This window comes from Coptis chinensis, chromosome 3 (genome assembly GCF_015680905.1).
Source record: "Coptis chinensis isolate HL-2020 chromosome 3, ASM1568090v1, whole genome shotgun sequence".
Taxonomy (NCBI): Eukaryota; Viridiplantae; Streptophyta; class Magnoliopsida; order Ranunculales; family Ranunculaceae; genus Coptis; species Coptis chinensis.
Window position 1 is genome coordinate 89,792,349 of NC_141458.1, and position 15,353 is coordinate 89,807,701.

The 15,353-nt window shown below is 37.6% G+C and overlaps 1 protein-coding gene across 1 annotated transcript; it reads right to left on the reverse strand.

Moving 5' to 3' along the window:
- Positions 1–85: 85 nt before the first annotated feature.
- LOC147511530 (uncharacterized) lies at positions 86–14,971 on the reverse strand. Its single transcript, XM_086603220.1, has 4 exons — positions 14,832–14,971; positions 14,655–14,743; positions 14,472–14,569; positions 86–566 (listed from the first exon to the last, which is right to left on the reverse strand). Exons 1-4 carry the CDS (start codon positions 14,839–14,841, stop codon positions 428–430), a joined length of 336 nt encoding a protein of 111 aa, XP_086459346.1. The 5' UTR covers positions 14,842–14,971; the 3' UTR covers positions 86–427.
- Between the last annotated feature and the right edge of the window lie 382 nt (positions 14,972–15,353).

The window sequence follows — 15,353 nt, forward strand, 5'->3', positions numbered from 1 at the left end:
GGCTAATAGATTTTTCTCTTATAGAAGCAAATATTCTCTTATATCTAAGCTATATAAACTAAAAGGACTAAATGGTACTCCAAAAGGGAAAAAGATGCAATGAATTATATATAGCAAAAACTAGCAAATAATCAGCGCAACTGATTTATCCAGGCACACACAATCCCCACAATGGAAGTTTGGAACATAATACATAATCTCCATCTAAATGTGAGCCAACTGACAGTTTACTTCTAACTTGTATCATACTATGCTTTTGAGTCATAAATACGCATGGAACATATAATAACAGGGTTTTGAGTATACATTTCACAACTCACCAAAAAATTGGATGAACTATCACTCATAACTATAGTTGAAGGATCATAAGAATAAAACATGGTGAACTGCTCGTAGTCGGCAGATCCCCTCTACAAGCTAATCAACTTCAAGTACCTATGGTTTTACTTGACGAACTGGTTGAGGAAGCTGTACCACTGACGCTCTCATTTTTCTCTGCAGAAGAGTTCATGTCATGTTCCTTGCTAAATCCTAGCTCTGACATGTCTTGCTTTGCCATTAAGTTCCTGCAAATCCCAAAAATAGCATTGTAAGATATAGGCCATCACTGAAAAAGTGGCAAAAGAGAAAGAAAGAAGAGAAAATAAGGAAAACAAAAGAACAGAGAATATGAAAATTTACTATAAGACCCGTGATCAGGTAAGGCATATACTTGCAACCATTAAGGTCAAAACCGTTCCAGCTTTCAATGGCATAAATTTTGAATATTAACTTGTAGTCACTGAAGAATCCAATGTGCTACACTTATTAGTTGTTAACCTTGTCAAAGAGCACAATATATTTATATTGAAAATAAATGAAAAAGACCATGTAAAAGAAAACTATTGTTCTGAAGAGAATGATAATACAAGCTGACATCAGATATTCAAAACTTACAGACCAGGTGAACCAAAAATCCATTTTGCCTTTTCTTTTCCATTTTAAAATAATAGTGCTTCGGAATGTCTGTTCATTATTATTATAATCCAAAACATGATCTGGTCTTCGAGCATAACCATAATAACAAACGATCATCACTGAGTCACTACAACATACCAATGAATCTGTTACTTTTTTTATTCCTATTCACTAACAAATATCTATCATGTCAAATGGAACAATGGTCTCAACAAATAAATTACTATCTCAAGTTCTCAACAACAAACCACCTTTAAAGCTTCTGATAGGTAGATCCTAAAAGGGCCATTTTATTTATTTACTTTTAATTTATTATGGTGCTGGCAAGCTTGGAACCAAGGTCTTCGTTTTGAATCAATTTACATGAACTTACGAACTACGCTGGTTAGAAATAGCTATTATAAATGAAAAAAAAAACATAAATTGGCAAGTTTAAAGTTCAGAACACAGCATGAAAAGATGGTGGGTTTCCAGTAAGCCTGTACGGTGGTTTTTTCAGTTAAGTGTAATTTTATTGGAAATGAAAAGAATTAAAAACAATGGTCTGACAACTATCTGCAGGAACCTAACAGATCCCACCAACTAGGTTGCATCGCTTAGGCCCCACATCATGTGCTAGCAACCATGGATGGACAAATATGGCACCCAACGATGGTGAGAAGGCATTCAGCCAACAAGTGGAGAATGACAATAGCACATGTGTGATGGATTTTCCTAATCTAGAAACACAAATATTTTATTGATGATCAAAGAACAATGTGAAGTATTGAATCAAGAAGAAGAAGGGATCTAGAAGATGATCGATGAGTTGAACCTCATTCTTTAATGGCTGCCTACGTATCCTGTGAAGAGGAATCAAACTCAAAATGTAATTCAACTATTTTATTTATAAGAATAGATTAGGTTTCCCATAATTACTTGTGAGCTAAGTCATTAGTGTTTAACTGAGAAACAATCTATTGTTAAGTCTTATCCAGACTCTTCCAAAAGCTCAAGTTTCCCAAGTCAATAAGTTTCCTTTATTGACTTAAATAACAAGGAAACAAGTTCAGGTTCGGATTGGGAGTTGGAGTTTCGAACTAAGTAGTTCCGGATTAATATTTGGAGTTCCTAGTCAGGAAATGGTTCTCCGAACCTACTACTCCAATCAGTTCCGAACCTCCAGTTCTCCGAACCTATTACTCCAAGCAGTTCCGAACCTCTTTTTCTTATTTCACTTCCGAACCTAGAAAGTAAGCTAGTTAGGACTTGGACTTAAAGTGTGTTCTGGTACTTCCTACCCACACTAAGACCATACCCGAGCATTAAGAAGATGATGCCTCATGTCACATATATATTTGCTAAAATATGTACACACATATGCCCCCCTTTTTTCTTCATGGGTTGTAACTCAAACCCTTAAGGAAAAAGGGTAAAAGTGTAGATGTATGTTGCGGTACGAAGCTGCGTAAAAAATAGTGCAATGTGCCTCTATTTTCTTTTTGATATTTATCAGCAAAATTTCACACTACTTCAGTGCAAGGAATTGTAAATCCAGACTTGCATGCCATAACCATGACCCAAACCTTGCATATTAGGAGATATCAAGCTCACAGAACTGAATTTTGTTAATTAAGTCCGGACATGGTGACCTGGACATGGTATATTTGGAGATGTTAAGCGCAAGGGATTGAACTTTGAAAAATCTGACCTGCCACACCTTATAGTGACCCGAACTTGGGAAGATCAGCATGTCAAGCCCATCACTTATCCGGAATTGAGTCATCAAGAAGATAAAAAGAAGTCCATTTGCTTCTTTACTTGATGAAGTCCTTTTCTCTTTCTGTTAGTACAACCTTTTTTTAATTAGAAACAATATAAAGATCTCCTGTTATAGCCTCCATTACCACCTTAAATCTACAGTTTGCTTTTTCGTCAACAATTTCTTAAAAAAGTAAACCTTACTTTTGAGCACCCATCTTTTACAAGCATTCTTGCTTGCAGCCACCACTTAAACATCAAGGTGTTTGTGAAAGCATCTCGTTTCCGCGTCGTTCATCGATTCAGTCGAAAGAAAGAAAACAAGCACCGAATATTTTCTTGAAAGCTTTAAGATCGCCATTGACAAGCATCTGAAGCCTTTTTTAGCTACCATATTGGATTCAAAAGGAAGTGAATAAATCACCATCAATTTGTCATATGACCCGGACCTGAGCCATGAGTTGGACCTGGGCAGATTAGGACACGCCATAAGCCCATTATCACTCATCCGGAATTAATTATACTTGGTCATGAGATAGGAGGTGAAGCCAGAACTAGCTCATCCAGAATTGGAAATACTTGGTCAGGAGATGTGAAGTAACGAAATTCTTTTACTTCATTACTTGTTTACTTGTTTGCTTGAATCAACTCTTTAGGATACAATAGAAGTTTGTTCACCTTAGATGAAAAGTGAACTTTGCCTTTCCAATTCCTTTAAAGTTAAGCACCTACCAATTCACTTACTTGCCTCAAGTACCGATTTAGTTGCTGTCCAGCAAGTTCTGCAAGTTAGCTTTCTCCATTGGAAGTGGTCATTTTATCATCTTCCAGGCTAGATCTGAACACTCATGTCCAATGTTGGCAACCGAGTCGTGATTTCATGGGCAATCACAAGGTCTACCAATTTCGGTTTTACCAATTGATTGTGCCCTCCCAATTTCGATGCATCGTCAATCAGATTCGGGTTCTAAATTGTCGAGGCAGTTCCGGACTCGTCAAGTTACAACGTAGTTCCGGATGTATCACTTGACATGGTGTGCCTGTATCCTTCAGATTATAATGCAATTCCGGATCCATCAATTGACAAGGCAGTTCCTGGTGCTTTCTGATGCTTTAGCCAATTAGCCAACGAGGCACATCCAGTTTTGATGACCGAGACAATAGTTCGAGTGAACCACTTAACTAGCTAGGCACTTCCATATTCTTCAAGTCCAGCTTCTCCAAGAGCGGAACTTTCGCTTCCGGTCTCGTCTAAGACTAAGATCATTACGGACTGGAACACCATTCTCTTTGGAGATATTTCTGACTTAAATAAAATCCAAACTCTTCTTGCTGAAACATGTTTCACAAGTCAATATGCCACCTTATATGTAAGGATTCCGACATTGACGTAAACGTCAAGAAAACATGCTATAGTTTGGATATCGAGAGTTCTGAACTAGAATATCGGACTTCCTGATTCTTTTAGCCAACTCCGGATTTGGACTTTCCATAAAGGAAGTTGAGTTCTTTACTAGTTAGGAAGTGGAGTTCCAAACTTGAACTTCCCATAGAAGAAGTAGAGTTCTTGACCAGCTAGGAAGTGGAGTTCCAAACTTGAAGTTCCTGACTAACTAGGAAGTGGAGTTCCCAACTTGGACAAGTTTCGAACGTGGAGTTCAGAATAACTAGAAAGTGGAGTTACAAACTTGGAAAAGTTCTGAACATGGAGTTCCTGATCACTAGCTAGGAAGTGGAGTTCCTGACTTGGACAAGTTCCGAACGTGGAGTTCCTGACTAGCTAGGAAGTGGAGTTTTGAACTTAGGCAAATTCCAAACTTGGAGTTCCGGACTAGCTAGGAAGTGGAGTTCCGAACTTGGACAAATTCTGAATGTGGAGTTCCAGACTAACTAGGAAGTGGAGTTGCGAACTTGGAGTTCCGGACTAGCTAGGAAGTGGAGTTCCAAACTTGGACAAGTTCCGAACGTTGAGTTCCTAACTAGCTAGGAAGTGGAATTTTAAACTTGGACAAATTCCGAACGTGGAGTTCCAGACTAACCAGGAAGTGGAGTTACGAACTTGAAGTTCCGGACTAGCTAGAAAGTGGAGTTACAAACGTTGAGTTCTTGACTAGCTAGGAAGTAGAGTTCCGAACATTGAGTTCCTGACTAGCTAGGAAGTGGAGTTCCGAACTTGGAGTTATGGACTAGCTAGGAAGTGGAGTTCTGAACTTGGAGTTCCTGACTAGTTAGGAAGTGGAGTTATAAACTTGAACAAGCTCCGAACGTTAAGTTCCTAACTAAATAGGAAGTGGAGTTCCGAATTTAGAGTTCCTGACTAGCCGGTCCTGCAATACTAGTTAGTTCCGAAGATCTAACAACTCATTTTATAGTTCCATTTTCATTCCATAGGAAGTGAGTTGATCTGGAAGTGGGCTCAAAGCATGTTCTGGTACTTCTTACCCATACTTACACGTTATCCAATTACTATGAAGTGTTGACACGAGTCTACTTTCTATTTGCATAAATATGTACACACATATGTCCCCATTTTCTCTCCGAGGGTCATACATTCAACCGTTAAGAGAAGATGACAAAAGTGTCGAGTTATATTTCATGCAAATTCATATTGCGAATCTTAAAAACTAAATAAGGTTTTGTAGGAATATAGGGTTTGCCCCTGTCTCAATTCCTGTAAATACTTTTTGTTTTTTAAGAAATAAAGCTTGTAGAAAAATAAAGTGTGCCCCGGTATTAGTTCCGGTAAAGTCCTTAAATGATCTGATATCTAATGCATAAACCGACACTTATAAACATAAGACATTAGAATTGCTCTTAAGAGGATAAAATCCAGGCTAAGTTAAACTTTCTCAATCATATAGGGAACAACACTTGAGATCTTTCACTCATCATCTAGAAAAAGCTTTCTAAAGATTCCGATACAACTTTGGCCAACATATGAAATCTCTCACCTAACATCCAAAAAGTATCCCAACAGAAAATTATAAAAGAAACAATGCTCTGAAAAGATAAATATAAGTTTTATTTAAAATTGATTGGCATAGATCTTGCCCCCAGTGTAGTGGGCGCAAATCAAAATCCGTTCTTATAAGTTAAGAGTAGCGTAGCATTACTTGGAAATAGTACATGTCAGCATCGGGATTCATCGCTGGAGGATTTTCATCATCAACTTCTAGTTCCAAGTTGACTCCAAAGATGTCCTCACAAAAATGAGTTAAAGTGGTAAAGTCCCTATCCGGCGGGGGTAGTTTACCACTTCCGAATGTGTCACCAATCTTCTGTCTCTCTGACTTATCTTTATAAGAATTATTCTTGTCAAATGACTTTTGCTCCGACTATTGTTAGTGGGACTTGCAGTCATTGGATTGGGTAGTAGAGTTGCTACTGGGAGGGGAAGTGGTATCACTAGAAGTTTTCCCATCCAACTGGTCTTCCTCCAATTTGGCATACTTATCGATCCTAGCCTATAACTCTGTCATATTCGTAGGCTTATTTTTCTTCAAGGACGTGTATATACCGGAAGAAAAATCCAATCCCTTCCTAAAAGCCACTATGGTGAGGGTTTCATCAACATTGTTAACATGCAATTGAACCTCATTAAATCTTTTGGTGTAATCTCGGAGACGCTCGTCCTTTCGGATCCTCATGTCAAATAGTGTGTCATCGGTCTTGGTGTAAGGCCGGTTGCAACGGAATTTTGCAACAAAACTCCTGGATAGATCGTCGAGCTCATGAATGCTGCCCTTGGGCAACTTCGTGTACCAAATGAGTGCTGAAGCTGTTAAACTTGAAGAGAAATACCAGCACAAATAATGATCTTCCTTGGAACGACCCACTATTGCTTGACGATAACCGAGCACATGAGAGACCGGATCTCTTTTTCCATTAAATTTAGAGAACTTCGGTGGCTTATAATTTGGGGATGTATCAGGTCATAACGTATCGTGAAAAAAAGAGTTCCAATGTCTCCTTCAATTGCTGATTGAACAAGTGATTCATCCATCTTGGTTGGTTTCAAACCTCGCAGTTCCTCCAGTATTCACGCCTTTAGTTGCGCAAAAGTAGTTAGTTCAGGAGCTGGAGTTCTCTCGTTGTTGTACCTCAGACCTGGACTCTCATATTTCTCATCTCGATGATAACGCGGTTCAAGTTCCCAAGATTGAGTGGAGGAGTTTTCAAAACTGGATCGGGGAACTGAAGGATTCCAAGGCAATGAACGTTCCCTTGGAAGTGAAAGTCTTCTCCGTACCGAGGGTGACCTTGAGAGTTGTGGATTCCGCGCAAACACATTCGGACGTCCACCCCCAGTACCTCAAGAACTTGAATACCAAGAGAAGTCAGTTCCGTGTGAACTCGAGTACTGAGTTGGATCTAATTCCGAATTATAATCCGAATCTAGTTGGTCGCTATGGTGCCCAACGATGTAATGGATATAGGGCACAAGACGTACCTGTCACCATGGTCGAGACTTGGTGGCCGGAACTGCCCCCTCGAGTTTCCATCAGCAGGTAACACTCTTGGAGGTGAACGACCCTCCTTCGTGCAATAGTAGTCTTGGAAAAAACGCAAACAAGCCTCTTGTCGACCACATTCGGCCATCACAGCATCCATGACGGCTTGGTTGGTAATGGGAGATTGGGGAGTATCATTGTTGGGTTCATCTTCTTCAAAACGACGAGCTCCTCTCGTCCAGATTGTCTTTGATCAGTAACATGTGGGTTATTATTCTCAGTATTCCCCTCATTACCTTGATTTGTGTTGGCTCTTGTAGTAACCATGATTTTGAATCAAAGTGAAGAAAAATAATTTTTTTTAAAGAACAAAAAACCCAAGAAAAATTGGTGGATAGGAGAACCTAAAACCGAAAAAAATTCGACCGAGAAATCAAATCAATTATGTATGGTTTCCCATAGACGGCGCCAATCGTGTGATGGATTTTCCTAATCTAGAAACACAAATACTTTTTTCATGATCAAAGAACAATGCGAAGTATTGAATCAAGAAGAAGAAGAGATCTAGAAGATAATCGATGAGTTGAACCACATTCTTTAATGGCTAACTGCATATCCTGTGAAAATGAATCAAACTCAAAACGTAGTTCAACTATTTTAGTTATAAGAATAGATTAAGTTTCTCATAATTACTTGTGAGCTAAGTCATTAGTGTTTAACTAAGAAACAATCTATTGTTAAGTCTTATCCAGACTCTTCCAAACGCTCAAGTTTCCCAAGTTAATAAGTTTCCTTTATTGACTTAAACAGTAAGGATTCAGGTTCGGATTGGGAGTTGGAGTTGGAGTTTCGAACTAAGTAGTTCCAGATTAATATTTGGAGTTCCTAGTCAGGAAATGGTTCTCCGAACCTAGGGGTGCAGATGGATAGCCAAATATCCGAATCCGATTCGTATTCGTATTCGAAAAATAGGATATTATTCGAAATTTTTGGATATCGGATTCGGATAAATTTTCACATCCGAACAGATTTCAGATACGGATACGGATGCTGGTACTATCCGTCGGATAATATCCGAATCCGATTTAATTAATATAAATATATTATTATATTAAAACTATAAAATATAAATACAAATTTAATTTAGTTTAGGGTTTTTTTTCTTTCTCAAAGACTCAAACCTAATCTCAACGCCGCAACCACCACTCCTCTTCTCAAATCCCAAATTTTCAAATCTCAAATTCTCAACGCACCACCGCTCCTCTTCTTCTTCCTCAAAGCACCACCACGCAAAGGTATGTCAAATTCTCAAATCTTCTTTCTTTTTAAAACAACATTCATCTGTCTTTAATCACCCACACTTCGAAAGTTCGAATACACTCAAGTGAATGAAAAGCTGGACTGTGCTCCCAAATCAAACATGTGGACCACTCCCAGATTTTGAGTTTTGACCCAACAAGTGCTTTCTTTACACAAAAGCATTAGTGCCCAGCCGCACAAGAGTATAAGACCACAATTTTCATCTATGGTTCCATCAATTTCTGCTTTTCCTCTATGATTCGGTCTCTTCTTCAACAATATAAACTTATGAAGTCTGCAATTAGGCAAAACTGTTGCTGTTAAATTTGACTACAAATTTGAGTATTTTCTAAATTCTCCAGACAAGGTAAACATACTCATAGCGGTAGTTCACCTTAAATGACAGATATTTGACGTGCTTCCCAGTTTTTTTTTTAAAATTATACAGGAGTCCCGAATTGAATCGCAATTATGCACAATTAGGGACGTACTTATTCTGTGTTATGATCTACTCACATTTTTTTTAATCTGGAATGAGTCCAAGAATTATTAACCATGAGAGAAAGTGTTCAGTGTTCACTATCTCACAGTGTTAAAGACATTTTCGAGTGATTTTTGTTTTGATGATGGTCCCTATTAAGTTGGCTATATATACAAGACTATACACAATTATATCATCAGAAAAAGGGTATGCTACTGTTAGTAAACATATCATCAAATCTGTGATATTGTTAGTCATCTTACAATATCAATAGGAAGGTCCACTCTAAATTGTATAAAGTTACTATCACAATATGCATTTGGTCAATTGTCGAAGATGGTTGTGCACTTGGGCTTCTTTAGCATTGTTCTGGAATTATATGTGTTGATAGAATTGTCCCTAGGAGTTACCTACTTACCTCAACTTGTTTTATTAGTTGTCTGGTACTGAAAAAAGTGAATGGCATTTTTGGCAATACTGCTGTAATATGTACAGTGAACAGTTTTTTCTCAAGATGTTTCTAGAAGTGTTGTCTGTCAGTCTGTGTCTTTAATATTGACTCTATTTATTGTATTATGTAGGCGGAAATGGCTACCCCAACCCCAAGCAGTGCTGCATCAGCTCCTTCACCTAGTGGTAGTGTGAGCCATACGCCTATCAACGAGCCTATGCCTATTGATGCTGATACTGCTGCTGCTAGTATATCGTCAGATGAAGAAACAGCTCCTGCTGAAAGTGCTGATCCATTGAAAGGTAAACGTTCAAAAGTGTGGCTAGAGTTTGAAATTAAAAAATTAGGAGATGGAACCTCTAAAGCTTATTGTAAACATTGCAAAAAGAGTTTTGATCCTAGTAGTAAGTTGGGTACTACGCATTTGAGAAATCATTTGAAAGCTTGCAAGATAAAGAAACGTTCTACTTCGGGTCAAAAGCTTTTGTGTAATTCATTTAGCGCAAATGAAGCTCCAAAATTAGCAAGTTGGAAATATGACCCACGTACAAGTAGACTTGACTTTGCACGTATGGTTGCTAAGCATGATTACCCTTTTCTTATGGCTGAGCATGAATACTTTAGAGTTTTCATAAATGGTATTTGTCCTATGTTCAAATGGGTCTCAAGAACCCTTTTCGAGAGGATGTCATGCAACTTTACAATGAGTCAAGAACCGAAGTTACAAGATTTTTTGATAAGTTGCCATCAAAAGTTAGTTTTACAACTGATATGTGGACCCCTGACTATCAAAATATTGGTTATTGTTGTGTTACTTGTCATTATATTGATGATGAGTGGGTGTTGCAAAAAAAAATCATTGCTTATCTTACTGTCCCTACACCACATAGTGGTGTTGTTCTTAGTGAGGTTATCAAGGCTCAAGCGTTGGCATGGAATGTTGATAGAAAGTTATTTGCCATAACCGTTGATAATGCTTCCAACAATAATACTATGGTAGTGGAGCTCAAGGATTGGCTTAAGAGGAAAGGGATTTTATGTCTTGATGGTAGTTTGTTTCATATAAGATGTAGTGCCCATATTTTAAATCTTATTGTGCAAGATGGATTGAATGTGATTGCTCCTTTTATTGTTAAGATTCGAGAGAGTGCTAGGTATGGCAAGAATTCTTAGAGTAGGCATGAAAAGTTTTTGAATGCATTAGCTCAGACAAGGTTAACTGGGAAAGGGGTTTCTATGGATGTTCTTACAAGATGGAACTCTACTTATGACATGCTCAGAAGTGTCATCCGTCGCGTAGAGCCTTTGCTAAGGCAGAGAGTTAGCTTCCGACTATAAGCATTTACCTTCTCCTCAAGAGTGGGAAATGGGAACTAAAATTTGTGAGTGTTTGAAAGTTTTCAATGATGCTACACTTCATTTCTCCGGCGTCCAATACCCAACTGCAAATTTGCATTTTAAATATGTTTGTGATATTCATCATGATATTCTTGAGTGGTTAGACTCTGATTTTTATTATATCCGTGATATGGCAAAGGCTATGAAAGAAAAATTTTGATAAATATTGGAGCGAATGTAATTTATTGATGAGTTTTGGTGTTATACTTGATCCTTGCTATAAGATGGAGTTTATTGAGTATGCTTTTACTATGATTTATGGTAAGGAGTCTAAAGAAGAAGAAGATAAGAAAAATTCTTTGAATAAGTTGTACACCATGTATGCAATGTCCGATTCTTCTATGGTTGATGTCGGATCATCTTCTAGTATGTTGAATTCATTTTCTGGTGACCAAGGGAGTTCTAAGATGGATGAAGGTTTCCAAAATTTCATGAAACAACGTTCGAAAAGTTCAAAAGTTCCAAAAACAGAGTTGGAGAAGTATCTAGAAGAAGATTTATTTCCATTTGATGCTAATGGGAAAGGTTGTGACATATTGGTTTGGTGGAAAAACAATGGTCCGAAGTTTCCTATATTAGCAAGGATGGCACGTGACATTCTAGCAGTTCCTGTGTCGAGTGTTGCTTCAGAATTTGCATTTAGTTCTGGTGGTAGAATAATTACCGACTCTCGTTCATCATTGGGTGTTGATTCTGTGGAGGCGTTGGTATGTTTGAAAGATTGGTTACCTAAACTTAATGGTAACTTCCTTCTCTTGAACTTTATTTAAGAATATATTTATATTCAAGAATTACATCATGTCTAACTTTCTTTATATCTTAATTCATTTATGCATTAGTACCGATTGTTGTTGGCTTGGATGCTTGACTTGTGATAGAACAACTTTTAGTCTCGACACTATGAAACAAGATAAGAATAAGACTAGTAAGGTTAATTTATATCTTGTCTACCTTTTTAAGTAATTAGTGATACATATGTTTCTTTATGTTTTCGTGAAATATTTAATTATTTATTTTCAAATATAATCTCTAAATGAGTTGGTCGTGATTTTACCTCTATGCAGATGTTAATGTGTTAATTGATTGGAACCGTTTTGGATGCGAAAAGTGTTGTATAGGCAGGGGCCAGATTTCTATGTTTATGTAATAGAGATGATCTCTAGTTTGTAATAGATTTCTATGTTTGTAATAGGTTATGAGTGTATTTTCTTTAGTTATAAGTATTTTCTTAATTAAGAGGTTGAATTGTTGAAGTTTGTTTAACAGGTTGATTTTGTGAATGAACTCAATGAAGCATGAACTGATAAACTGCTGCTATGTTAATGTTAATTTAGCTTTTGACAGGTGGTTTGTTTAACAGCTTTTGACAGGTGGTTTGTTACTTTGTTTAACAGGTTAATTTAGAACATGATTTGGACCTTATCAGGTGATAAGGTCCATGAAATCACGAAAGCCCATCACGAAATCATGAAAGCCCAGAAAGCCCATGTTTAGTGATCGGATCGGATATTATCCGATATCCGAATCGGATATCGGATTCGGATTCAGATGTGAGTGATAAATTTCGGATTCGGATTCAGATGTAGGCATATCCGAATCCGAAACTATCCGTCTGCAACCCTATCCGAACCTACTACTCTAACCAGTTCCGAACCTCCAGTTCTCCAAACCTACTATTCCAACCAATTTCGAACCTCCTCTTTTTATTTCACTTCCGAACCTAGAAAGTAAGCTAGTCAGGACTTGGACTTAAAGTATGTTCTGGTACTTCCTACCCACACTAAATCCATACCCGAGCATTAAGAAGATGTTGCCACATGTCACATATCTATTTGCTAAAATATGTACACAGCACAGAAGGCCCATAACCAGGAATTGCATTTCATTTTGGTAGATAATAGGAGCATCGAAAGTACCAGTAACGCTAAGATAGTCCAAAAGCTCATAATTCCTTCTTAAAACCCAGCCCTATCTGACACCAATGTCTCAAAGAGCTCCCATCTCCTATTAGGTTATTCGACCAGATAATACCAAATACTTTCTCTGATTTCCATAGAGACTTTCATCACATTCTTAGCCACATATCTTAAGACCTTACTGTTCCTCTCTCTAAATTACACCAAACAGGCGCAAATGGTAAGACTCTTCTTCAATATCTTCCAAGCTACCAGTCGTGTTTCAGAATGTGAAAGATAAGTTCTTGAATGTTCTTTACACAGCACTGTTGACCAGCAGAAGAAAGCCACTAGAGTGATAGCCTTAGCCATACCTCCATAAGGGCAGTGAGCGGAATTGATGATTAATGCTTTCATCCGCGAGAGATGTCATAAAGGGGATAGAAGGGAGAGATGTACTTACTGTGCTCAATGAGTGTCAACCGTCTGAGAATTATCCACAAGCAGCACCATTAGAAGCAGCACAGGTGTCTTTATAAGTAAATTAATGATTCTATCCTTTACATAAGTTCATTCAGTTACTTGGGTTTTTGGTATAAGCATGGCATCAAACATAGCTCCCCATAAATAAATTAAAAACTGCATAGAGTTCCCCTATTTATTCTCTTCACCATCTCACTGATTATATGAATCTGGACCCAGCTGCGAATGCAATTCGCACTATAGCAAGCTCAGGCTATGCAACAAGCCGAAGTCATGATAAGAGATCCTGGTCTTCAGTAAGATGCAGCGTTACAAGCCACTACATTCCCTAATATGTTTGACTTGGAGATGCCCTAGAGTGTACTTTTACAACAGAGGCAGAGACAAAGGTTTTAGAAAAGTCGCAAAAATGAGAGGCACCCTTCCGTTAAGCTTGTGCTTAGGGTAGGTTCGAGAATCAATGTAGTAATCCATTGATTGTGGCAACATGCTTGGACTCAAAGATGTACTAGGTTGACATATTAATCTTCGATGAGAAACTAGCTCTACTTTTGCAACAGCACTACAAAAAAGGATTCACATCACATCCTTCATGATGTTGTTGAATTGGGAAAATCTCTTGGGACTTTGGCGTGTAACTTCAAAACAGATCTAGAGGACAAGATAATTGAGAATACAGTTTGCTTTACTTAAAAAGATTTACTATGTTAGTTTAATAGTTTCATTACAAGATAAAGGTATTTAGATCTTATTCAGGAGTAGGTGTGGCAACTTTTCTGTGATATCATTCCACTTCACTTCACTTCTATTTAAAGTCTAACTTATTCAGATATACACAATTCTTCAAATCCATCTAATCTGGATTGTTTATGTGATTTCCTATCAGGCTTCCAGGTAATCATACCATATCACAAACTTGCATTTCTTTTAGTTACACTACATCCTCAACTTGACCTTCCTGTAATCCTTTTGCAAGTCTGGGGGTTCCCCTGTAAGAGCAAACTGAAGCATTTCCCTTACTACCTTGTTGACGCCTAGTGGAACACGTTTTTCCTTTTCCCTAACATTAGTTATTCATGTGGGTCTCATAGATATAACTCTTTCGCATTATAGAGCATTGCAACTAAAAATTCTCTTGCTAATGCTAATATTATAAAAGAAAACATCGCAACAGCCAAAGTCGTAATAGCTTGGCTTGTTATCAATCCTAATTACCCTCTTTAACACTAAGTTTATCACTAAATAGATATGGAAGCAATGCTATAAAACTCAATATATACTCTACAATGAAGCAAGTATAATACTAAAAGACATACTTGGCCATACGACATTCGAGATACATCTTTGAAAACCTTCGACATTTTTCCGCATTATGCCCTGACGTTTTAAGACAACTTACATACTCTTTCTTTTCCTAAACACCAAATTAAACAAAAACAAACATGAGTTTTAAGCAATACAAATTTCAAAGACAGAAACACAACAAGGGGAATACTAACCAAGTCACATTCATGCATGTGGTCTAATGGGAATACTCCTTTTTCAGGTGGAACTGGTCTAAAACCTCTGTTCCCACCAAATGCACCACCTGTATATCATACCAACAAATATGAAAACTTGAAAATATGAAAAATGAATGAAGAAAAGGGTGAGGAGTTTTTTTTTATTATTATTACCTGTACTCATTTGTTGTAGAATTTGTAAGGGGGGGTTTAAGAACTGTTATTTAGTAATGAAAGGATGAAGAGCCAAACGGGTCAAATTGGTGGGTATTACGAATTGGGCTGGCCCGTAGAAAAGAAGCGCAAACTAGTAGATAAAGCCCAGCACTAAAATTGCAGTTTCGGATCTTATGAATTAATAATTGAAATCTATTGGGTGCTACATTTTCGATTAAGTTGTGTGTGTCTCGAAACTACCTATTAAATAGACTCTTGTGAAATAGCAATACCACTTGCAGTTTTGTTCAGGTGTTTGGTTTTTATACGTCATGGAAGAGTGAGTCATTATATATGATCCCTATGCTCTATTGTTTTAAACCTTGTCCAAATGGGCTCGAATTTGGAAGCAGACGTAGAGACCCCAATCACGTCCTCCATAACCATAATATAATAATGTAAAAGGCGGCATTTATTATAGAACTATATATGTTGCCGAGCAAGTCAGCATGCAAACATAAAAACCTGGAGTGGCCTAGA